Raw genomic sequence first — 23,045 nt, 5'->3', positions numbered from 1 at the left:
CCCTAAAAACTTTACAAGTTTGTACTATTGTGCATGTATCCACCTTTAAGATGAAGGGAAGTACCAGCCAGCAAGCTACCCAGACATGGCATGGAATAGTCCTGTCATATTTAGGTGCTTGACTTAAAACAACCACCAGCCTTTTTGTCATGCTGTTCTCCTGATTTTAATCTTATATGAAAAGCATTTTGGAATTCCTCTGCATGTTTGAGGATCTGGAAACTTGTCTTGCCATTGTGCTTCATTCTTGTCCTAGCCCAGAGTGCTGTCCTCAGTCAGCTTGTGAAATACCATCTCTGTAGAGGCAGAGATGTCTCTGCTTGCATACCAATTATGTATAAGGTCTCTGAGGAAGAGATTGTATCTGTGTGAATATAGATCCTATTTCAATAGGGACCAATCCTCCTTGGGCCTTTGAATATTAGCGTAATACTACAGCTCACTAAAGTAATCTGGCAGCATTCTAACTGTTTCAGACCTGTGCATGGTGTGGGAGGTGGCAGTGGGAGTTATGAGGTAGACTTGATTTCGTTGATCATGATTTGCAGAAATAATAACCCACAGCTGACTATTTGGGAGCCATGTGGCTATTTAAAATGACTGTTGCTTCTTAACTAAAACTATTATTGTTGTGACCTTTCCCTCTAACTGCCAGACGGCATTTGCAACAGCGAATGAAGAGAAGGCCAAGAATGCTAAGCTGAAGCAGAAGAAACGGAAAATAAAAACAGAGCAGAAGCAGATGCATGAGGACAACTGTTTCCAGTGTGGAGATGGAGGAGAGCTAGTTATGTGTGACAAAAAGGACTGCCCCAAAGCATACCACCTCCTATGCCTTAACCTGACTCAACCACCATTTGGTAAGTGTTTTGCCATGGCCACTAGAGTATTTGCCTGCTTCAGGGATTCATGCTTGATAAAGTTTTAGCTTAATCCAAGCTGTGATGTCCACATGTGGCACAGTTGGTTTGACAATGCTCTTCTGCGGTGAGAAATCTCCTTAGGCAACAATATTTCTAAAGAAGAATCACAGCAGAGATACAAATGGCCAGCAAACAGTTAATCAGGCTCTGTAATGAAGTCATAGCTTGCTTGCTTCTCTTTTGATCTCATTTGCTCATTTTATTTTCATTGACATAGTCAGTCAGTCAGTCTTGGTCTCATATGGCTTCCAAGTTCATATCACATGGCAGTGCTTATGACATCAGCTGTGCACAGCACGTGGCAGAGCTTAAATTTGTAATGGTCTCTCTCTATCTCTTACATTTTAATCATGTGGGTTTTCTGGGTCTCTTTCATAGTTTCTCTCTTTTGCCTTATTTATTAAAAGGGCAGCTCTTTGTAGTTCAGTTGCAAATTATCCAGTAATAAATGATATTTAAAAACAAAACAGGAATACTTTATCCCTCTTTTTAAACTGTGTTTCTAGAGACCTTGACCAAATTGAACTGAAGGCTCACATTAATCCATGAGTGAACTAAATGGAAGATTTTGTGCTATGAATGGAGCTCAGTCTGAGACGTGCCTGTTCAGGACAGCAATATATGGAAGTACAGAAAGCTTCCTTCCAAATTGTCTTTACTAGGGACACAACTAATTAAATATGGTCAGCAAGAAAACACTGGTGAATGATTTCAAGAAGTAAATTTTGGTTTTTACCTGTCCTGGTGGTGGCAAGCACAACCACACTAAAGATCTGGAGTCTTGTCTTGGTGCTGTTTTTACTCTCTCGGCATGCTACAGATGCAGTGCAGAAGAAGAGGGTGCTTCCTGTTTTCTCCACAGCAAACCGTTTTAAAGGACTATAACATGGTTTCTGTGTGAGGGAAATGAGAAACTGTAACCTTCCTTTTTGACATGCTCAGTCTGATTTTACAGCCTGACTGTTGGACATATGGTTATGCTAATGCCTGCCTGCATACTTTTTGTCGTTATCCCTGCTTGCTTGCTTGTGCTTAAATATGTCGTTTCCCCAGCCCATTCTTGTCTGAGCCACCTTCTCATTTATTTTTCAGGATTCAGGCATTCAGTGTTTTTGACAATGTAGTATGTTGTGATTCTGTTATAAAGATTGATTTAGGCCATCTGTTTCAGTCAGTGTATTCTCCAAATGATTACTGTATTCTCATGCATAAGACAGTGAATTTCATGAATCAGATGTGCATAGAAGCCAGCTCTCCATCTTGCAAGGACACAATGTATTCTGATGCCAAGGCAGGTCGTTCCGCTTATATTTGGCACTACAGTACAGTAGTGTTTTGCTTACAGACAACCTGAGGCTCAAAAATGTAAATTTATCAATAAATGCTTCCAGTTCAGTCCTTGTGAAAGACAGAGGCAGGAACTTTAGTAAAATCTGGCTTTTGGGAAGCATTTTTTCTGCATAGAGTTGAATGGCTCTATACTGCACAGAGTGACAAAGATGAATTCCAGTGTCTATCCCAGGTGTAAACTAACTTCAACTTCCTGTCTCCCTCCTTTCTCTCCCTCTCTTCTTCCGTATTCAGGAAAGTGGGAATGTCCATGGCACCAGTGTGACATCTGTAACAATCCTGCGGTTTCATTCTGTGAGTTTTGCCCTCACTCATTCTGTAAAGGTCATGAGAAGGGAGCTCTAGTGGCATCAGCATTGGATGGTCGTCTCTGCTGCTCTGAACACAACCCTAAATCTCCCATGGCACCAGAATATTGGAGCAAGATAAAATGCAAATTGCAACCACAGAATCCTGGAGAGGAAACAAAGGAATAAAATTTGTTACAAAACAAACAACAAATGGCAAATAGGTGAAGAGTTTGAAGAGACTGCTACGACATACTCAGTCTTCATCATCAGCGCCGCCTTGCTGGAACTGGGAAAGGGACCAGATTAAATAATCTTGGCAGGCAGAAGCAGTCAATGGTGTCTTGTCTCCCCCACAACTCCCACTCCTGGTCTTTTTCTTACCTAACCCTTGAATGTGCTTCAGCACTTCTTACTGTTGGAAAACAGAAATGTCTTGGCTTTCTTAAGAAACAAACAAACAAACAAAAAAACCAAACCTTTTGATGTTGAAAAGAATATTGTGTTAAAATATATTCTTTGAGAGTGTAGAAAGGAAAACATAGCATATTTATTTATTTAATTTTACAGGATGTTGAGGATTCTGGTCTTGATCAGTCAGTGCATCTTTAAAAAAAAAAAAAAGAAGAAAGAAAATTGAGTAGCAAGAGCAATCTGGTGTGTTGCATATGTCTCGTTATTAAGCAAAAAGAAAAGGTACCAGTTGTGCCCCCCTGCATCTACAAATACCTATCATTTAACCCCATCAGGAATGACATGAGTTTCAGACCAGTGGACAATGAATGCAACTGGGATAGAAGCATTTCATCTTCAAAAGTCTTTTGAGATGATGGATTTCATGTCATTATGCTTAACTTCCCGATAAATAATGTAAAGATTTTCACATAAGAAATCGGGTACGATATCCAGTTTTGTTCTCTTGAAGTGCTTTTTATTTCATGAGGTATTTTTAACAAGAAAGGAAGGGGAAAGAATTATGGGCCCTCATTGCTAAAATGCATTGTGTTAGCTGACGAAGCATAGAAAGAGCTTAATTGCACAGTGGTCACTTGTCTGCCTCGCTTAATTTGGAGACCAGTGGAGAGGATTCATGGGCAATTTAGTCATCTGAACATTGCACTACATTCATTGTAGCTAAAGCATTGATTTTGCTTTTGTTGGAGTTATTGCAGGCTTTGTCATTGACTTTGGTAGGTGCAAGATTGAATCCTTTTCTCGGTGTTATCATCAGATGTCGAATCTGCACTTGTTTCAGGATCAGTCTCTTAGAGCCTGATGCTTGTTACCTCCCTCCCCAACTTATACTGGTTTCAAAGGGAGTTTCTGCATGTTAAAGGTATGCGTGATCAGCTTAGTGTTTTGAAGAGCAGGGCTGTGTGGGTTTGCAGGGGGGAAGGGAATAAATTGTCCAATTAAATATATCTTGGTTGGTTTTTATGCAGTAGCAAAAACTCGGTTCTTAAAAGCACTTCCTGAATTAGCAGGGTATATTGAGTTTATACTAAGGCACTCAATCTTTTAAAGTATGGGTATATTCCTATAGTTCATGTGGTCAACTGTAATCCTTTACTTTTGTAGGCAATGGGTGATGTATTTATGTTACTTGCTATCTTTACACTAACCTTCTGTGACTCGGTGTCCCAGAGCACCCGTTACATGAAAGGAATTAATACCCAGGAACGGTTGGCACATGGCTGAGATATAGAACTTTTCATTCAGTCTGAAAAACACTCAGCATTTTCTCTGGGAAAAATAGCTGCAGGTACATGGTAACATCTCAGTTCCAGAAAGTAGTAATAAAAGGGTAGCAAAAACACCATGGAATTTGTGAATATGGCTTGCCTTCAGCCCAGATTTCCTTCTGCATTTTTAAATTATTTCTATTCCAAGAGGGGTGGAGTGTCAGATTTTATACTTTTTTTCTTTTTTGTGCAATTGCAAAATTAACATGGTACACTACAGTCTTTGAAGCACCAGAAATGCCATTTTAACTGACCTGGTGGCAATTCCTCTTGGAACAATTTGCAGATTCCTTTTGAGTAAACTCGGTTTGTTTGGAGTTTTTTGTTTGTTTTGTTATGTAGTATAGATTTCACATGTGATCTTTCCCTTTAGAGTGCTGATGGAAAATACAGATCACTTACCCTGTTATGGCAAGTACTAAAGTGAATGTCTAAAACACTAATTTTGCTTGTAAGCAGTGCTATATTTTGGTATTTTTGCAAAAAAACAAATATTTAAACAAAATAGTATTTTATTTTTCTTAGCCTTTTTGTTTTTCTTTTTATTAAAAAAAAAAATAAAGCTCTTAATGGAAAGGGTTTCCACCCTTTTCTAAAATTCCCAACAAGGTCTTTCGTTGCTAGTGTCCAAAAGACCTGATCAGTTTACATTGTATAATAAAATATTAGGTTTTCTATTTTTCATATGAGTTTTGGATATGGGTAAGCCAGAAAGTACTGAACTTTGCAAATACTGTATGGTGACCCATCTGCTTTCTTTCATAATATGTTGACGCTGTCTTTTCATTGAATGGGGGGAATGCCTTTCTTAAGCATTCGAGATGTCAGTGAGCTGACAGCAGTTTCAAAATATTGTCATGTGAAATGTTCGGAAGTTGTTCTATGCCATATCAGCATGTTAGGTGTAACTAAGTATATGAAGGTATTCTGAAAATTTAGCAAATCATATGCTGCAAGGATCATGGAGTCAGTTGTCACTCCTCTGCCATGTCACTTTGTCTTTTGTTTCAAAATTCTTCCTGGTTATCCTTGTGTAATCCTTTAGATAAGAAAACTATCTGAAAACAACCAACAGCTGGGCTGAAAAATTAGTTATCTGAGGACAAGGATAGCTTTTCAATGTGTATAATTATGAGTATAAAATGAATTGCTTTTCTAATTGCTGGACAGAGGGGGAATTTCCAGTGCACCAGAAAGGTTTTTAGTAACATAAGAGAGGAACATGTGGTTGAAGTCGGTTGATAACTGGGGATTCTCTTTATTTTGGTGATGGTTTGTATGTAGAACACAGAATGCTGAAAACAAATTTTAATCATGTTCTGTAACATTATTTAAAATTAATGGAAGGATAAAATAACTGTGTAATAAAGAGAATTGTTACTGTAAATACTAACATTTTAATTTATCAATTTTTCCTGCATATTTTGTGCTCTTGATTTCAACTTTCTGTGTCTCTGAACTGAATTCTAGGAAGAATGCTAGCCTTTTTGGTTTGGAAGTTTTAGCCCAAAGTTATAAAATTTTCTGCAAAGCAAAGAATGCTGCTGTTTTACTTACATTCTGGCTGGAAAATGAAGCACTCTAATCTATTGCATATAATAACCTGGTAGCCCATTCTTAGGTAAAGGAGGTGCCAATTGCATTTTTCTTCATTTGGATTTTTGTCTATAAACTTTAAAATAGGGTCAAATTTTCAACAGACAACTGACTCTAGAGCTGCTTATTGTGCTGTCTACATCGTAATGCAATGAATAGGTGGGCTTCCCTGTACAGACATTGCTGGTTTATTGGAGTGCTTTTGTTACAGAATATGCATCTTTGTTCAGGTCACAGGTTCTTCAGCCCATGCCCTAATGGTATAAGAATTAATTGCTACTGTTTTTGAGTAATCTTGGCTTGTTATCCTGTCAGTAGGACGTAAGGGTGGAACGTATTTGCGGTTCAGGACATCTAACAGTAAGAGCAGCTTTTTCTGGCTGAATTTACCTGCATTACTTTTACCACCAGAGATTTTGAGAATCTGACATGGAGTGAGAGGGTTAAGAATGCTTTGTTTGGCCTTTCCACTAAAAACTTGTTATATCTTTGTGTCTTTCTGATTCCACCAGGAAACTATGACTAGACATAATTGAAAGTGAACCTCTAGACGTAAACTATGTATATACTGAACTTTACGAAGAAAAAAAATCTGGGTGGGGGTAGGGGAGGGGAATGAGAATGTCTGCCTCTGGTACGAAGTTGTCACTTTAACATTGAAACCTCTGCCTCATCGAATTCAGGGTTTAATGTACTTGAAGCTCTCTGCAGTTCATTATTTTTACAGCTATTTTATTTATACATAGATAACACTTTTTTGTATATGACATCAAAAGTCTCTTTACTTTCCCCTTGAGTTAAAAATTACTTTCCACTCCCAGTGTATAGTGTATTCAAAGCAAAATGGAGAGATTTATCGAAGCAGATATGTCACACTTATGTATGCACTTAATGAGAAGTGTATGTCATGAGAAAACATAAAAAAATTTTGATGTCCTTTATTTTATAATATTGTATGAACTCCCTCACCCCACGCCACTTATTTTTGTATAGCAAAAGACATTTGCACTTATTATACACTCCTGAAATTCTGGGTGTATTGAAGATGTTTTTCAGAAAAAGGAAAAAAAAAAACCCAACCAAAAACGCTTGTTTCCTATTATAATCCCCTCCTGAGACACAAACTCAGGTTCTTTTTACCCTAGTGAAGGGATATCTCTCTGCCTTTTTTTTTTTTGGGGGGGTGGTGTCATAAAACCTAAACTCTGTATTTCATCTAGGATGATACAAAAAGGGATAATGGATGTGAATTTGCCAAAGCCATTCATTCATTCATTGTTTATCATGTGGTACTGATTGCATTTGTGCACAAGAGAGAGAGAGCTGCCATTTTTAATGGTGTCTCTTCTAGCTTGAAAAGCAGCTATGTTTGACCCTCTCCCAAACATATGTCCCATAGCCTAGCACTGGATGTTTTAAGGAATTCTTCAGTTTTGGTTTACAGAGAGACTGGATGAAATACATTTACTTCCTATTCATTAATGTTGATCAGTATCTCATTTCTAGTGTTTTTTTTTTTTTTTCATTTATAAGCAAACTAATCATGTTGCCACTGAAAACCAAGATGATAAATAACTATTACAGCTGGCTAGTAATAACATTGTCTTTTTTTTGTATAAGGGTATGCATATTTTGGGTTGCTATTAAAAATTTTAATCCATTTGTACCTACACAAGTGATATTGCACAACACACACAGATACCTACAGATTCTGTTTTCATTTCCATGTAATCTTTATCTGTAACAATGACCTTTGTAGAGTTGTTATTTCTGTAGATTTTGTTTATCTGTAACTATCTTTGTAGATTCTGTGAATTGTTCTTTTAACTAAATCACTTGAGTCTTTAATAATGAAGCATCAATATTCACTGAAGTCAATATCTTAGGAGTTTCTAAAACTTGTCTGGAAGCTCTTGACACTAACAAAGTAGTGTTAATTTTCCCTGGGGATGTTCCACTGGGACATTACTGTATTATGACTTGATGTTGCCGCATAGATTTTGAGATATACAATTTGGGGGTGGGGGTGGGGTTGTTGTTTGGCCTATGTTCTCTTGCATAGTGTGAAACCTGTAAAGCTTGGTTAACCTGTATATAGATGGCTTAATGTCAACAAGTAGAGTATATTTAGAATTGCCTGTAATATTTTAGCTTCTTACTGAATGTTGTGATGGTAGGATCATATAATTTTTGTACATTATATTTACTGAGATGTTGCCTTTTTTATTTTACAAATACTTTGGAATTCAGATGTGTTTTGCTTCTGTGAGGATTAATTTGGAAAGGTTTTTAATGACATTCCACTGATTTAAAATTTTGCTTGAGGTTGACTTCAATAAATTGTTCTGAATGTTCCAATTAATGTGAATTTTTTCATATTGTAACTGAATTTTTGGACAGAGGGCCACTGAATTATCGAGCTGCAACAAAAACACATAACAAGCAGATATAATGTAAAATATTTATTGACGCCAGTGTATGAAATTCAACAGAATAAAAACCTTACAAATGTGAAGTGGTCTTTTTGAAACTCTCCTCTAGAGAGAGCCCCTGTATATTTATTATAAAACCTCTTTTTTACTTGGATGATCACATAGCGAAGGCCTGGACTCTATGGAAAACATTGTACGGTTCTGTTTTATAAAGCACGCCTGAAGGAACAGTTCTTACATTTATATTTCAAAGTCTTTAGAGTCAACAGAGCAAGTTGCTTTGAAAAATAGGTCAAGGCATGATTCTTTCATTTTTGTTCTCTGCTGCTGTCATCCTGGAGAACTGGGACATTAGTCTTAGCATCTGTTTCTTAGATCTTCACTGTATATAGAACATTTGTGTTTTAAATTTGTGTGGTTGGGTTGTGATCTTACCTATTGACTTTTTCTTACAAAATATTGCCAGTTGCAACTTATGCTGATAACTGTGCATTATTGTGGGATAGTGACAGAGAGGTAGGTGTGTTAGTCTGTATTCTAACAAAACACAGTTGTGTAGCACTTTTTATATGAGATTATAGTAGTGGTGAACCAAGATTCTAATGCAATACCCTGGTGAATTCTACTGTAGTTCCTATTTATAGCAGGTACTTTTCTGTATGTCTAAGGGAAGGGTTGGTTCGGTAGCAAAGAGCTTCTCTTTAGTAATCTTGACAATTTCAAATTTTAACTGATTTATGGATATTCTGGCAAGCGGCTTAGAACGTTTCCTGCTGGTCTTACTGATACGGTCCCCAAAGTCTCCTGAGCATTATGCAGACACCTAAAAGGAGGCAGCATCAGCTCAGCAATGGCAGCAAAGAAGGCAACCAACAGCCCGGAGGCTGAAATGCAGAATCGGCTTGTTCAGCCTTTTATTGTTAAGCTCTCGGCTTAGCGCTTGCGCTGTGATCTATTCTTCGCTGCAGTTGCGAAGGGGATTGTTGGCTAAATCCCCTCTCCTTCCCCCTGTTTGAAATACACGTTCTCCCCGCCCCCTTGTGATTTTATTTTTAAAGCCCTTCCAACTAAATCTCTGGGAAAACGCCAGCTCCGACGGGAGCTGCAGTTCCCTGCGTTGCATCAGGGGCTGGGTTTCCGGATGGGGCGGAGCAGGCTGCCCCGGTAGCCACGTCTGTTCTACCGGCGCGGCAGGAGCGAGCGGGGCTCGGGGGCCTCCGGCTGCAGGGGAGCGCCCGGCCCGGATCATGGGGGCGCCGCGGTTGGCAGCGGAAGTGTGCGTGCGGGGCCTGCTCGTCGGGGCCTTCCTGTGAGTGGGGGAAGGCCCCCCGGAAGCCGTCCTACGTAGTGGAGACGGGGGGTGTCCCCCGGGAGCAGCCCCCAAGTAGCAGGGCAGGGATCCCCCGGGGCAGGCTTCCCATGGAACTCAGGCGGGGACCTTAGAGGCACAGCCCCTCCCAGCCGCAGCGCCGGTGGGAGATGCCAGGGCAGGCCCTTCCTCACATATGGTACAGGTAGGGATCCCCCTGGGAAATACCCCTGCCCTGCTAGGTGCAGGGACATGACTGGGAAACCCCCCCAGCTGTAGTCCAGATAAGTATCCCCAGGTGCAGACCCATCCCACCTGTAGTGGAGGTGGGGATCCACCCAGGATAGCTCACACCCTTTCGGGTTTTGTTGATGTGCTCTTTTTGTGCTCGCTCGTTGCATTTGGGCAACCCATGGCTAGATGGTACCTACTGTCACCAGTGGCCTGGGCTACCCCTGAGTTAATGATTTTCATGATGGCTCCAGAGTCAGACAGCCTTAGTGATATTTATGACATCCTAGAACCAGGCAACTGGCTGGCAGGCTGTAAGGCTACAGAGAACCCGCCTTTGTTGGAAGTTAGATTAAACCTCTTCTGATACAGAACACCCCGTTTTGTCCCCTTCGTGTAGTGAGAGATTTAGCACAGAGGTACGTGGCTGGCTAGATTTTGATTTTTCCCTTTACAGGTTACTTTCAAAACAAAGGAGTTTCCCTCCTTAAAGTAGGGGCCTTGAATCTGTAGGAAAGTTGCCCATTTAATTTACATTGGTTCTTAAACTGTAACAGAGGAAGCCGTGCTAGTCTATACACTATCAAAACAAAAAGCAGTCAAGTAGCACTTTAAAGACTAGCAAAATAGTTTTAGGTGAGCTTTCGTGGGAGAGACCCACTGTCTGTCCCATGAAAGCTCACCTAATAAACTATTTTGCTAGTCTTTAAAGTGCTACTTGACTGCTTTTTGTTTTGGTTCTTAAACTGATACAGTTAAACTGGTGCATGACGTTTTAGTTCAAACCTGTTGCCGAAAAACTTGTCAAAACAAAAAAGCAGTCATGTAGCACTTTAAAGTGTAACAAAGTAATTTATTAGGTGCTGAACTTTGGTGGCACAGACCCACTTCTTCAAGCTCGTCATCTAATAAATTATTTTGTTCGTCTTTAAAGTGCTACTTGACTGCTTTTTTGTTTTGATAGAATACAGACTAACACAGCTACCACTCTGTCACTATTTAACTTCAGTCAAGTAGATTTTGGAAGGTAACCACTTGTGGCTTTATTTAAGAAAGGCTTTGGGTCCAGGGGATGGCACACAAGTATGCCTTACATCTATGCCTGACTGAAATTATAATTGAACTGTGGGGACTCACTGCTACAGAATGTCACTGAGATTAAAAACTTCACAAGAGTCAAAAAGGGGCTGGATAGTTATACAAATTAAAAGAATATCAGAGTGATAATTTAATGCTAAACCTCACGCCTCTGGGTTTAGGCCAGTCTCTGACTATGAGAAATCTAAAGGAGCCTTAATGGTGATAGTGAACTATCCCATGTTGACCTCCTTCAGAGTTCTTGGACCTTCCTCTGAGGCGTAGACGTGATACAGCACTAGAGGGCCCTTGCACTTGTGTCTAAGCTATTCTGGCAATTCCTGTATGATAAACCACCATTAAACCAGAATCAGTGTCCACACAGCTTTTTGCACTGGTTTAAATTTGCACCTTAAACCAGTGCAGCTGTCTCACGTGGACAAGCCCAGGGTGCAACCTTACTACTCAGTGTGCTGTTGGGAAGGCTACAGATATGTCCAGTCCTATGACCCATCTATTTCAGTACCTCACCTACTACTGTATCCTGTAATTGATATTTCATGGCAATAATGCTATAATCTGCTCATCAGGAAAATTTTCTCATTGCCCCAAGCAGTCAGTTGTGTCCTGAGCTTATGGTTTTATTTCATATATATTTTTGTCCTAGATATGGTATATAAAAATGGAGTTCACATTAGTTGTGTGAATGGCTTATCCCTTTTTGAATCTGACCAACTTCTTGGAGCCTCTCATATTGGAACAGAATCACTGTGCTTGGTGTGAAGTATTTTATTAGTTTCTGTTGCCTTTTAGTTTCATGGTGTTTCCTTTTTTTCATCTAACACGAGAGAGTAAGGAGGACTCATTCAACTGACCCCTTACCCAAATTCAACTGGTGTGCATCTTTCCAAACTCCATTTTTCTTTCTCTAGGATCATGGAACTTGTGCCTCCATTTCAACGTGTCATTCAGCCCGAAGAAATGTGGCTTTATAAAAACCCTTACATAGAGGCCGACCATGTCCCTACCAAGCTCATGTTTGTAAGTATTCATCAATTCCCTATACGCCCTAGGTATTTTTGTTAATAGCTATTATTTTTAAGGGAAACTATCAGCCTAAAAATCATGGAAACAAACATACCTACCTTAGTGATGATACTATAGATTATTAGAAGTGAAAGAATTTTTACAATCTGATGTACCTGGGCATGTAAAGAGGAATATGATAGAGGCCTATCAAATCATGACTGGTGGGGAGAAAGTAAAACTTACTTACTTAGACTTAGGTCCGCCTGTGCATCTGGGTACATTGGGCAACAAGTGCTCTCCAGAGATTTTGGTCTGATGCCACTGTTTCCGTTCCTTCCCACGTTATACCAATGTTCTTGAAGGAACTGTTATTTACTCTTCATAACAAGAACTAGGAGGGCACCAAATGAAATGAATAGGTAACAGGTTTCTAACAAACAGAAGGAAGTATTTCTTCACGTAACACAGTGTCAACCTGTGAAAGTCCTTTCTGTTATGTTGTTTTGATGTTGTGGAGGCAAAGAACAACAAAAAAAACCTAGATAAATTCTTGGAGGATAGGTCCATCAATAGGTGCTAGCCAGGATGAGCAGGGATGGGGTCCCTCGCCTCTGTTTGTCAGAAGACAGGAATGGGGAGCAGGGGAGGGATCACTTGATAATTGCCTGTTCTGCTCATTTCTGCCCCGCCCCCAGCACACCTGGCATTGGCCACTGTCCAAAGACAGGACATTGCGCAGGATGAACCTCTCGTCTGACTGAGGATGGCCATTCGCCATTCCTAAATAACTGAACAAGCAAGCCAAAGAAAAAGGAATGTAGCTCGCTAGAGAAAGAGGAGGACTGGGGGAAAGATGATGAGAAGTGAGGATTGATTGGCTGAGTGGTTTCTTGGTATCAGTGAGGTGAGGTGCTGGTCTAGCTTTTGATTAAAGTTAAGCACAGCTGGACCTCAATAAAACTCAAGAAGAAGGGAAGTGTGACACAGGATTGTGTACTGTGTATCTAGTACACCCACAGGAACGCTTCAGATCATTACAACTGGAAGAGTGCGTTTTAATTCTGTGTTAGTGCCTATAGTGAAGCTGACTGCACACACACTGCTGCCTGGATGCAGCTTCCCCCACTGTTTGTGTGGGGCTTCACATACCAGCAGTGGAGAAGAAACATGTAAAACAGGAAAATGATTGTTAAAACCACAAAAACTGGACTCCAGCCTGGTCTAGGACATGAGATTTAAAATATGTTAGATGTAAACTGACCAGCTTTCAGGTGGATGGTGTCTCAGTGACGGGCTGCTTCCCTTGATTAGTTCGCGAGATGCTGCAGTTCTTGGACTGGTCAGGGCTTTGTGGGAATAGGAGGACAATTTCCTTTTGTTTAAGAGGCAGGTGTAGCATGCAGGAAAAGCCAAAGGAGAATACTCCTGCATCCATTCGGATTTGGTGACTTGCCCTTCAAGTACCCTGTTAAATTCCCAAAAGGACAGCAAAGGTCATCTGGGCATGTCCCATAGCAAGAAGCGTTCCATGGAGCACTGGGTATTGTGATGCAACCCCCAAGGGTACGTGGTACCGAGATCTCTGTAAGAACAGCTGCTGTCTCTCGACAGCTGCTCTTGCTTTTTGACTTAGCAACCAGTTTGGATGCTCCAGCTGATGGGATTAATTTGTTGGTATTTGCTAAGTGCCTAGAAAATGAAACAGGCTCCACTGGAGCATTCCGGTTCTAGGGAAGCAGTGTCCGAACGAACATCAGTGAGGGCGTGTCACAGCACGGGGGGCCCCTATGTCAGTGTGATTATTCATACAGCTCCTAAGATGTGCTTGGCCTTTTATAGCTCTGTCTGAACATAAGCCACCTTAGGAGCTCACTTGGACAGAGGTAAAAGCAGGGCAAGGCTGTTACACAGACTGGACGTTTTTACCAGTCAGAATGTTTGGCTACCGTTCTTTACCTTTGCTGTCCTGGGATGTGGAAAGCTCCCTATAGAAGGATCTTGCCATCTGCAGGTGGGCTGAATGGTGAGGAGGAAACCATGCTGCTGGTACCTGCACTCAGCATTAGCTACATCTGCAAATGGTTAGGATCAGTGCTCAGCTTGTAAAGAGCCAAGGTGGGGGACCGGGCTGTGTGGGTCGGGGGTGATGGTTTGTAGCCTCCTTTAACAACTCAAGTGTTGATTTTTGGTCGGGAAGCTGAGGCAGCTTCAGTAACAACCGTGCAGTGGAGTGACTGTACCGTCCTGTGTCATTGCAGCTAATTTCGGTTCTGTTTCCTGTGACGTTCATCCTTCTGGCAAAATGCTTCATGAAAGTCAACCACAGAGACACGCAGGAGGCCTGTTTGGGTGAGTGCCACCTGATCCTGACAGTGACACTGAGAGCACTACACTGAGCTGAGGGCATCCTTGGGGCACACGAGCGCCTCCTCCTAGCTACAGTAATGCCCAACAGATCAGCACCCAGCATGTGGGATCCTACCAAAAGCATCATTGTGTCTGCACCAGGGTTCTTTATTGCTGTAGCTAGCATTGCAGCCTAGCGCCCGTGCATCTCCTTGTTATGGCTCAGGACCTCGCTCTGTGTGATGGAGACTGGATCAGAGAAAAGGAGGGGCCTTGAATTCATTCCTGGTCATGCACAGCATGTTGGCCAGGGACTTCCTGCTTGGGTCCCATTCACTGAATTGTTTCCCACTGCCTTTCATGTACTGGGCAACACCCTTGCTCCACTGATGTCAGCCGCAAAATGTTAGTTTCTGTGGGACCAAAATTTCACTCATTGTTCTTAAAAAAGTCTCTGTGGGCTGGAACCTGTGGGCTTAACTCCTCCCAGACCATCTTCCCTCTTGTCTGACCCAGAGTCCAGCTCTGTTACCCACTTTTTTCTGGCAGCGCCATTCCCTTCACGCCCAGGATAAATGCCAGCAAGGACCACTCAGTGCGATGGGCTGAGGCATGATCTTTACGAGTGCCTGTGTACCAACTGTCACATAAGGGGAAAGTGCCACCTCTCAGGTCAGCTCAGAGACACAGACCAATGCAGCACCAGCATTAGCATCCCTGTAATACAGGGTACTGACCAGGCACATGGTCGGCTCCAGCTGCTGCCTGCCAAGAGTGGAATAGGCTGACTATTGGCATGTGTTTATTGAGGGGGCTGATGTGAGCTCTTGGCTCTCTTCCAGCTGCCAGCCTTGCTCTTGCCTTGAACGGGGTCTTCACAAACGCAGTGAAAATAGTCGTGGGCAGGTAAGAAAGTCCACTGATCAAGACCCTGGGAAGTTAGGAGGCAGTGAGTGGTGCATTCTCTGGGATGGCTGTGTTTTCCCAGACCCAGCTGGGGGGAAGTGCTGGGACGGACTGGAGACAGCAGAATATCGGTTAGCGTGTACCTGCACACAGCCACCCACCAGGGTTAAATGTGTCAAATTTGTAAATGAATTCCAATTCCGATGTCTCTGCTGTAATCTTGTGGTAGAATTCTTTTGTAGCAGAATGGCTACTTTTAAATGCAAGATTGAATGTCCAGGGACGTTAAAGGGTTCCCCTGGGTTTATGTGCATGACAGTTCCTGATGTCGGATTTATGTCCATTCATCCTTTGGCCAATGTATACAGCAGAAAGGCATTGCTGGCACATGATGGCATATTTCACATTAGTGGATGTGCAGGTGTATGAGCCCCTGATGGTGTGGCTGATGTGGTTAGGTCCTGTGATGGTGTTGCTTGTCTAGATATGTGGACAGAGTTGGCAGTGGGGGTTTGTTGCTGGGACAGGTTCCTGGGTTAGTGTTTCTGTCGTATGATGTGTGGCTGCTGGCGGGCATTTTCTTGAGGCTGGGCAGCTGTCTGTAGGAGAGGGCTGGCCTGTCACCCACTGTTCTTGTATTTGTAAGGAAATCTGACACTCATACACAGCCAGTGAATTTAATGTGGGGACAGGCCCAGCCCTATGGCCTTGTGGCAGGATGAGCTTTCCTTGCATGCATGCGCTTAGCAGTGCACTAGGCCAGTGGTTCCCAACCTGGGGTCCACGAGGGTATTGCAGAGGGGCCATGAAAGGGGAAAAAAAAAAAAAAAAAAAACCTCACGGAAAACAAGTTTTCAATAAATAGCAAAGTTGCAATCAGTTATTTTTAAATTAAATCTTCCAACCCTGTTGTTCATGGCTGTCTGAAAATTTATGCTATGGTTTTCTTTTTCATTTAATGAAGTGTACCTAACAGCTAGAATTGGCTTTGATGGGGGACTGCAAATGGTTTGCAGAGAGGGGGCAATTAGGGGTCCATGAATGGTTTCTGGGTTTGACTGAGGATCTCCACTAATGAAAAGGTTGGGAACCACTGCATTAGGCCATGCTCGGAGGGGAATTTAGTCATCGTAGTGCATTCATGCTCTGCCAGTTGGTATTTAACCACTGGGCAATCACAGGGCCTAAGCCTAGAACCTCCCATAGACTGATGAGTAGCTGTTGTATGGCAGTGGCTGTTCTAGTCGGGCTCTCTCCCTCCAGAGGTGCCCGCCACTTGAGGGTGAAGGTCTCAAGCACCCCTGGTGGGACTGTGCTGGGAGGGTTCCAGAGCAGGTGAGCTTCTGATCAAACCGTGTCAGCGGCTACCATCTCCTCTGCAAGTCACACATTTTGCTTCTCTGCCCTTTAGGCCACGGCCAGATTTCTTCTACCGCTGCTTCCCAGATGGAGAGGCGAACTCCAAGCTGGTGTGCACTGGTGAGCCGGCTGTGGTGACTGAAGGACGCAAGAGCTTCCCAAGTGGGCATTCCTCCTGTGAGTGTTTGCTCCTATCCATAGTGGTGCACTGCAGAACCAGACAAGGGAGAGCAGATGCCTCGGAGGAGGGACCAGCTTTGCCACTCGCTTGCCATATAGCCTGGGCATGTTCTTTGACTTCCCGCCAGGCCTCACTTTTTCCTGTGGAGCATGGCACTTCCCCAAGCTCACTGCTGTTTGCAGGCTTGCTATCCAGGCCTTTTGCCTGCTGTCCTTTCAGGACAAGCTCCTAGAGGCCCATTATGTTTTTTAAATCCCTCTTGGTTATATATAGCCCCTGGCTGGGGTTTGTGCATCTGCTGGGGCTCTTGGAATGGGTCCCTCAATGATGTGAATTTCCCCCTTTTGTCCAGTTGCTTTTGCTGGCCTGGCCTTCTCCGCCTTCTACCTGGCAGGAAAGCTGCACTGCTTCGCCCCTGGCGGGCACGGAAGCTCCTGGCGCCTCTGTGCAGCCTTATCCCCCCTGCTCTGCGCACTCCTGATTGCTCTGTCCCGCACCTGTGACTACAAGCACCACTGGCAAGGTGAGCATGCTGGCCTGGTGGGGCAGGAGAGCAGGGGCAGGGGGGTCATGTCCTGCAGGAGCAGGAGCAGTATTTTGGGCATGCTCCAACCCCATGGTGATGGGCACTGATGTTCAGGACTCTAAGTGGGACCAGGGAATGCTTATGAAAGGAAAAAAGTCATTTCCAGGCTCATGGTCTCCTGTGCTTGCTGGGCCGTAAGGACCGGAGCAGAAGGTGTACTGCTCAGCGCTAGGGCCCAGGCTTAAGTGGCAGCCCCAAGCACCATGAGCAGGATTGAAGCAGGTGGGGGGGATACTCACGGGGGTATTCAGTTCTTCTGCATGTAGGATCTGGAGCCGTACCATGGGACAGGTACTTCGAATGGAAGAGTGCCTGGGGTCACCGCCTGCAAGTGACCTTGGCTGGTGCAGGTTTTGCATGGCCAATTTAGAGCTCTGAACAGTGATGGCTTTGCCAGGGCCTCCCGTTGCCTCTCTCTGTGTATCTGAGCACAGGCCCTTGGGGTTCGGTGAGACAGTGCTGCAGCCTGGGGGTGAATAACCCATCTGTTTCTGCCCCACAGATGTGCTGGTTGGCTCGGCGCTTGGTTTCACATTGGCGTACCTGTGCTACAGGCAGCACTACCCACCCCTGAGTGACCCAGAGTGCCACACACCATTGCAGTGTAAATCCAAACCAGTGCCAGCTCAGGAGCAAAAGTGGGCCAGCTCCAGCTTCCGCCTGGAAGTATAATGATGGGAGCCATTTTGCTGGGGGTGGCCCCCGGGGGTAACTCCTTCCACTCCTCGGCCCATAGCCCAGGGAAGGGATAAAGGCTCTGCCTGCCAGGCAGCGAGCCTTGGTCTCAGTGTGGATGAGTAAACCCAAGAGCATGCAGCCAATAGCTGGACAAGACTTGCTGCCCCTGCAAATGTAGTAAGGGGGCCTGCTCAGCAAGGCTGCATTGCACACCCTCTGCAGGAACTGCACAGTGACTAGACTCCTGCCTGTAGGAGAGAGGGGAGCAAGCTGGCAATAACAACTTCCTGTGAGTGGGGGTGTGGTGGAAACCCTGTAGTTATGCCCAGGGAAGTCCCTTCACTCCTCCAGGAAAGGACAGCGTGCACACAGCAAGAGCTGCTGGCTTGCGACAGTCCCTGCCTCTCCATGCTGTGTTGCAGGCACACAGCATTTACCCTAGGCCTTTACCACTACCACCTGCTTGGCTCATGCTGCAGCGTGGGCCCAGTAAACATGGCTTTGCTGAAGCAGCTGTCCTCCAGTGGGGTCCAGCTGAGTGGGAGCTGGGCTGGGTTTGGAATCTCCCCCGTTTGTAAATACATTCCCTTCCAGAACCCTGTCCTCAGTCACTCAGAGGAAGCTGGGCTGGACCCTCATCACTCTGGTCAGTCTTAACCAGCTCCTGTGTTCCCACATCCTCCTCGGAAAGGCCAACGTCAGCACTGTTGTGCCAGGGAGTTGGTGCTCATAGTCCCAATGTTGTTGATTTTGAATTGGGTTCGGGGGGAGGGAGGTGCTGTGGTGTTTTGCATGCAGTTCCTGGAAGCAGCAGGGAAGAGATGATGTCTGTCTGTATAGCACCATCCAGGAGCTCCCTGCTTTGTAGGGGGGATGTGTTGCTCCATCTGTAACTGTAAAAGGACACTACATCTTTCTATGAAGGATGTTTCCTTGTGGACCAATGGAGTGATTTGCATTCCTGTTTCCTAGGAAAAACTGTAAGGATTGGAACTGTTGATTGTGCCCAGCTGAGGCCTGTGAAGAACAGAGCACTCAGAGGCCAGGGCTCAGTCTTAGTGAGGTTGTCATAGGAGCAGGGGGGAAGGAAAAGCAGCATTTGTACCTGGGTCATGTTGTCAGTTACTGAGGTTTTTAATGTCCAATAAAAAGCTGGTTTTAATTTGCTGAAATGAGTTGTATTACTACTGGCACTAAAGAACATCATCAGTCTTTCTGCATGTCATATAAAGTAGGTCAGTTTTGTCAGTCCATTATTGGCAATTCTAGGCATGGGTGTTTTTTCATCCCTCCGCAGTGGCAGTGTACACAAGTAACAAGGAGAGACAACAGTCAGTAGCAAATGCCGTTTGTGTCTTCAGAACTGTTGAAAGAGTGAGTGGTAAAGCGAGCGTATTCTGACACAGGGCATGTTCTACCACTTAGGGCTCCAGTGGTCTGCAATTTAGCCATAAAAGAGAAGCAGCAGTAATTTCTTTAAGGTAGCCTTCAAAAGCCCCAGCTTTGGCCTGAGTGGAGGTGAGCAGGCAGCATGGAGGCTATTAGTGACTGTTTCATACATAGCTGTTGGACATAAGGTGAGCTAGAACACTTTTAGACCTGGGCCTCTTTGTTTCATGTTCTCTGCTCTCAATGACTGAGGCAATATGAGAACAGGAGGCTGAATCATAGGTGGTGTTGAAACTCTTCTCCAAGCAGTAAATGTCCTTATTTTAGCAGCAGCTCTCCCTGCACAAGGAGGTGCTACTGCTTACCTCTGTACTCTTCTGTAATGCCTGTCTACTAGAGTAGCCTCAAGGGCAGCTGCTGGGAATTATGACAACTGCTTCTCTCTGGCAGGAGGGTAGATCCCAAAACAACAGGTTCTCTCACTCCTATGCCCCTCAAAAACACAACCACTGCAGCCATAGATTTACTTTTGTATTGACTGGAAAGACATTAAACAATAATCTTAAACTTATTTAAATATTTTACACAAAGTGCATAACTTGAAGATCTGCTCATGACTGTGCATCTTGTTAAATGCAGTTCCTTCTTACATACCTCCAGGAGCTTCTATAGTAATCCAGGAATCTAGCTGCGCAGAACATCCCTGCCCAGAGTCAGGTGTGAGTACAGCTTCTCTTAGTTATTTTGGAGGGGGGGGAGGGAATACAAAATGCATTTAAATAGTGCAAATAATACACAGAAGGAAGGAAACAAGCCGATTGCACTGTACAGAGCAACATCAACAGGAGGAGGAACATGGTTGTGATCACTCCCAGATCCCAGCCCAGTGACACTACTCCCTCACTGCTGTCCCTTGCTCATGGGAACACACCTACACTGACAGGTTGATCAAGTCAGTTGTTTACCCTGTACATCTTTGGCTGAAGGGATTTATCACTTTAGTGCCTGCCCCACAGGTTAATGCAGCATAAGCCAAGGCTCTTTGCAAAAGGGTGCTAGTTTCCCCAGTTGGGTCAGCGACCTTTTGTGAACTTGGGTCTCATGTCATAGCACCTGTTTGGTTGATAGTGCCCTTAGTGGTAAGAAATGGGAGTGGGGAACGAGTGTTTTGTTCGCTATTGCACAGAAAGCATACACCACCGGAGCTATGCATCCATGCTTGAGTGCAGGTCTTTGGTCTCCTAATGAGGTCTCAACTGAATCCAGATTTAGTGCTCGCTAAGGAACTGGACTTGTAGTTGGTCTGGCCTCAGCCCCTTGCTGCAGTTCCTGCACAGCTTTTCATGCTGCAATTAGAGGAGTAAGCCCATCTTCCTTGGACAGATCCCACTCCTAGTGCAGAGGGGGTTTGCCTGTGAAAGGAGAATGGAATTAGAGCCAGAATCCAGGGTTCACCCCCGCCCCCCTTGATGTGCCAGTCTCACATAGCACAGGGCTCTGGGTTTGTTAGAAATATACTGCAGTGGGCTAGGCAGCTTGAAGTCAGCCAAAGCCATACTCAGGTTTACTCCTATGCATTGGGCTGGTTCTCTTAATAAGCAGCAAACAGACATCTCCATGATCCAATGGAAACACCCATCATGACTTCAGCTGGGGAAAAGCGAGGAGACCAATTCACACCAGCTTCCGTCACACCTTCCCCACTCCCACGCTGAGAGCACAGCAATGTGAGGGGACACCAACAGGAAATACGAGTCTTAATGACTGCCCTTGGCAACATAATTCTGCACATGTGGTTGAGCTGGTGAATCTTAGGGGAGCTTTAGCATATAGGACCGTGCAGGTGGGGCTGTGACACTATTACTAACATGCCCTCTTTGTAAAGCAGCAGACAGGCAGTTAGGTATATAATGCCTTCAGGCTGAGGGTAGGATGCTGTCTAGCAGCACTGAGCATGCAGCATAGAGACAGTCGTTTAAGAAAATCAAAATGGCTTGGCTTAGTAGGCCTCCTCCCCCTCTTTGCTCACTCAGGGTCCTGGAGGCATTGTTCACAAGCAACACCTTTGCTCACTGACCAGCAGGCAGGAGGAGGCTCTAAAATCTCCAGTAGCAGATCACAACCCCCTCTCTTCTGTCGTTATATGTGGGAGAGCTAGTATTGGAACTTACGAGACAGTCGGACTTGTCTGATGAATGGTGTTGGAGTGAACAATCCCCTGGGCATCACAATGGGCATGGGCAAATCCATAGTGGGTACTTTAACAGAAGTGTGTTTTGCCTTGATTCCCACCTTCCCCCCACCCCACCAAATAAGAAAAGTCTCCCAGTGCTCCAGGCAGCAGCAGGTACGTGGGAAGCAACATGCAGGATACAGTAGCGCAGAGGACAGGAAGGCAAAGAGAAAATTCCAGGTTTTCCAGGTGAGCAGTCAATAGGTGTGCATCTAGGAAAGCAACAGGAAAGAGCACACAGCTTACAAGGCAGCAGGGCTTATGCAGCATTACACCCTGGAAGCACAAGGGGTTTACTATAAGACAAGGGATTTCTCATCAAGGTGAGACCAATCCCACATAAGCTATTAGCATCTGGCAGATTTTGGGTCATTTCTTAATGTGCAGGAGTCCACATCACAAAGCTGCCAGCACCCCAAGTGCCATTAGACTGCCAAGGAGCAGCACATTTAGTCAGGGGACAGTTGTTTCATAGCAAACAAGGAATTTCAGTCTGCGGTAGTGGTCATCCAGTACTAAGTTTGTCCTGTGTAAATTATGGAATTAGAGGAAGGAAAGCAAGCCCAGGGACATTCTCTAACTCTTTGGTATCTGTTCCTAGGGAGGTAGTTCTCTCTCTGCAGCATGGATGAGACCCATACTGGATATTCGTGCTAGCTGTGGTGTGCACACTTTAAAAAGGAGGCTGAAAAACTGGGAGTGTTCAGAGAAGCATCTTAAGAGTGACTTAAGGGGAAAGCATCTTATACTGAGTGCAGTCCATGTAGCTTAATCACAGACACGGTGAAGAGGCAGACTGATCAAGTCACAAGCACCTGCCTCGGGAGATGACAGTTTTCACTAGTGGGTAGTGTAAAATAGATTATAGCATAACAAGATCTGCTAGCTGAGACTAGGCCCATTCAAAACAGAAGGTCCATTTAAAAAATCAACGCAGCAAGAGTTCATTGATGGGAACAGCTTCTCCAAGAAGGTGATGCAGCCTCTTTCCTTGGGTGTCTTTAAACCAAGGTTGTATCTTTCGAATGACATCCTTTAGCTCAACCACATGTTGTGGGCTGGCCTTGAGGCAACACTCACTTCACAGGAGAGGCTGATGGAATGAAATGCTCTGAGCTGTGGCTTGGAGGAGTCAGAGCTTTAACCTATAAGACTGAATTTGACTAGACACAGTGAAATTGGCCATGTGGGAGAGTAAAGCGCAAGCTGATCACTGTCAGAGCAGAGTGATGAGCATGAAGGCTAAGGGGTCAGATTATAAAAGTTCCTTCAGTTTCAGTTACATCCCTTGGGAACATTCATAACCTGGCAGTAGCTTTGCATCTTGTCTAAGGCCCAGTGCTGTAAAACGGGATGGTCCTAGCAAAGATAGCTATATCCTTAATATCCCA

At 44.2% G+C, this 23,045-nt stretch overlaps 3 protein-coding genes across 9 annotated transcripts in view; 2 read left to right on the top strand and 1 right to left on the bottom strand.

Annotated features, from left to right (window-relative positions):
* NSD3 (nuclear receptor binding SET domain protein 3) overlaps window positions 1-8,405 on the top strand; it is a 65,537-nt gene extending 57,132 nt beyond the window's left edge. Inside the window, exons 23-24 of the mRNA XM_074981877.1 lie at window positions 656-860; window positions 2,508-8,405. Coding sequence (XP_074837978.1) covers window positions 656-860; window positions 2,508-2,749 — 447 coding nt within the window. The 3' untranslated portion in view covers window positions 2,750-8,405. The remainder of the gene's footprint in view (window positions 1-655; window positions 861-2,507) is intronic.
* On the top strand, window positions 738-19,194 carry PLPP5 (phospholipid phosphatase 5). 3 transcript variants are annotated; one of them, XM_074981885.1, is made up of 7 exons: window positions 738-860; window positions 11,880-11,988; window positions 14,235-14,325; window positions 15,165-15,228; window positions 16,640-16,764; window positions 17,121-17,291; window positions 17,857-19,194. In XM_074981885.1, the coding sequence occupies exons 2-7, from the start codon at window positions 11,884-11,886 to the stop codon at window positions 18,024-18,026; spliced, it is 726 nt and encodes a 241-aa protein (XP_074837986.1). In that variant the 5' UTR covers window positions 738-860; window positions 11,880-11,883; the 3' UTR covers window positions 18,027-19,194. The 3 variants fall into 3 exon arrangements, with proteins under 3 accessions (XP_074837986.1, XP_074837984.1, XP_074837985.1); XM_074981883.1 differs by lacking the exon at window positions 738-860 and adding an exon at window positions 9,495-9,639; XM_074981884.1 differs by lacking the exon at window positions 738-860 and adding an exon at window positions 9,740-9,844.
* DDHD2 (DDHD domain containing 2) overlaps window positions 19,195-23,045 on the bottom strand; it is a 23,174-nt gene continuing 19,323 nt past the window's right edge. For 3 of the 5 annotated variants that reach the window (XM_074981879.1, XM_074981882.1, XM_074981881.1), the window contains exon 19: window positions 19,195-20,833. The gene's annotated coding sequence lies outside the window, so the exon portion shown is untranslated. Of the gene's footprint in view, window positions 21,867-23,045 lie in introns of all 5 variants that reach the window. The other 2 variants (XR_012642973.1, XM_074981880.1) reach the window with 2 other exon arrangements.

Source organism: Carettochelys insculpta, chromosome 31 (genome assembly GCF_033958435.1).
Source record: "Carettochelys insculpta isolate YL-2023 chromosome 31, ASM3395843v1, whole genome shotgun sequence".
NCBI classification, from domain to species: domain Eukaryota; kingdom Metazoa; phylum Chordata; order Testudines; family Carettochelyidae; genus Carettochelys; species Carettochelys insculpta.
The sequence above is the reverse complement of the archived record's forward strand: the minus strand, read 5'-3'. Positions and strand labels throughout refer to the sequence as shown.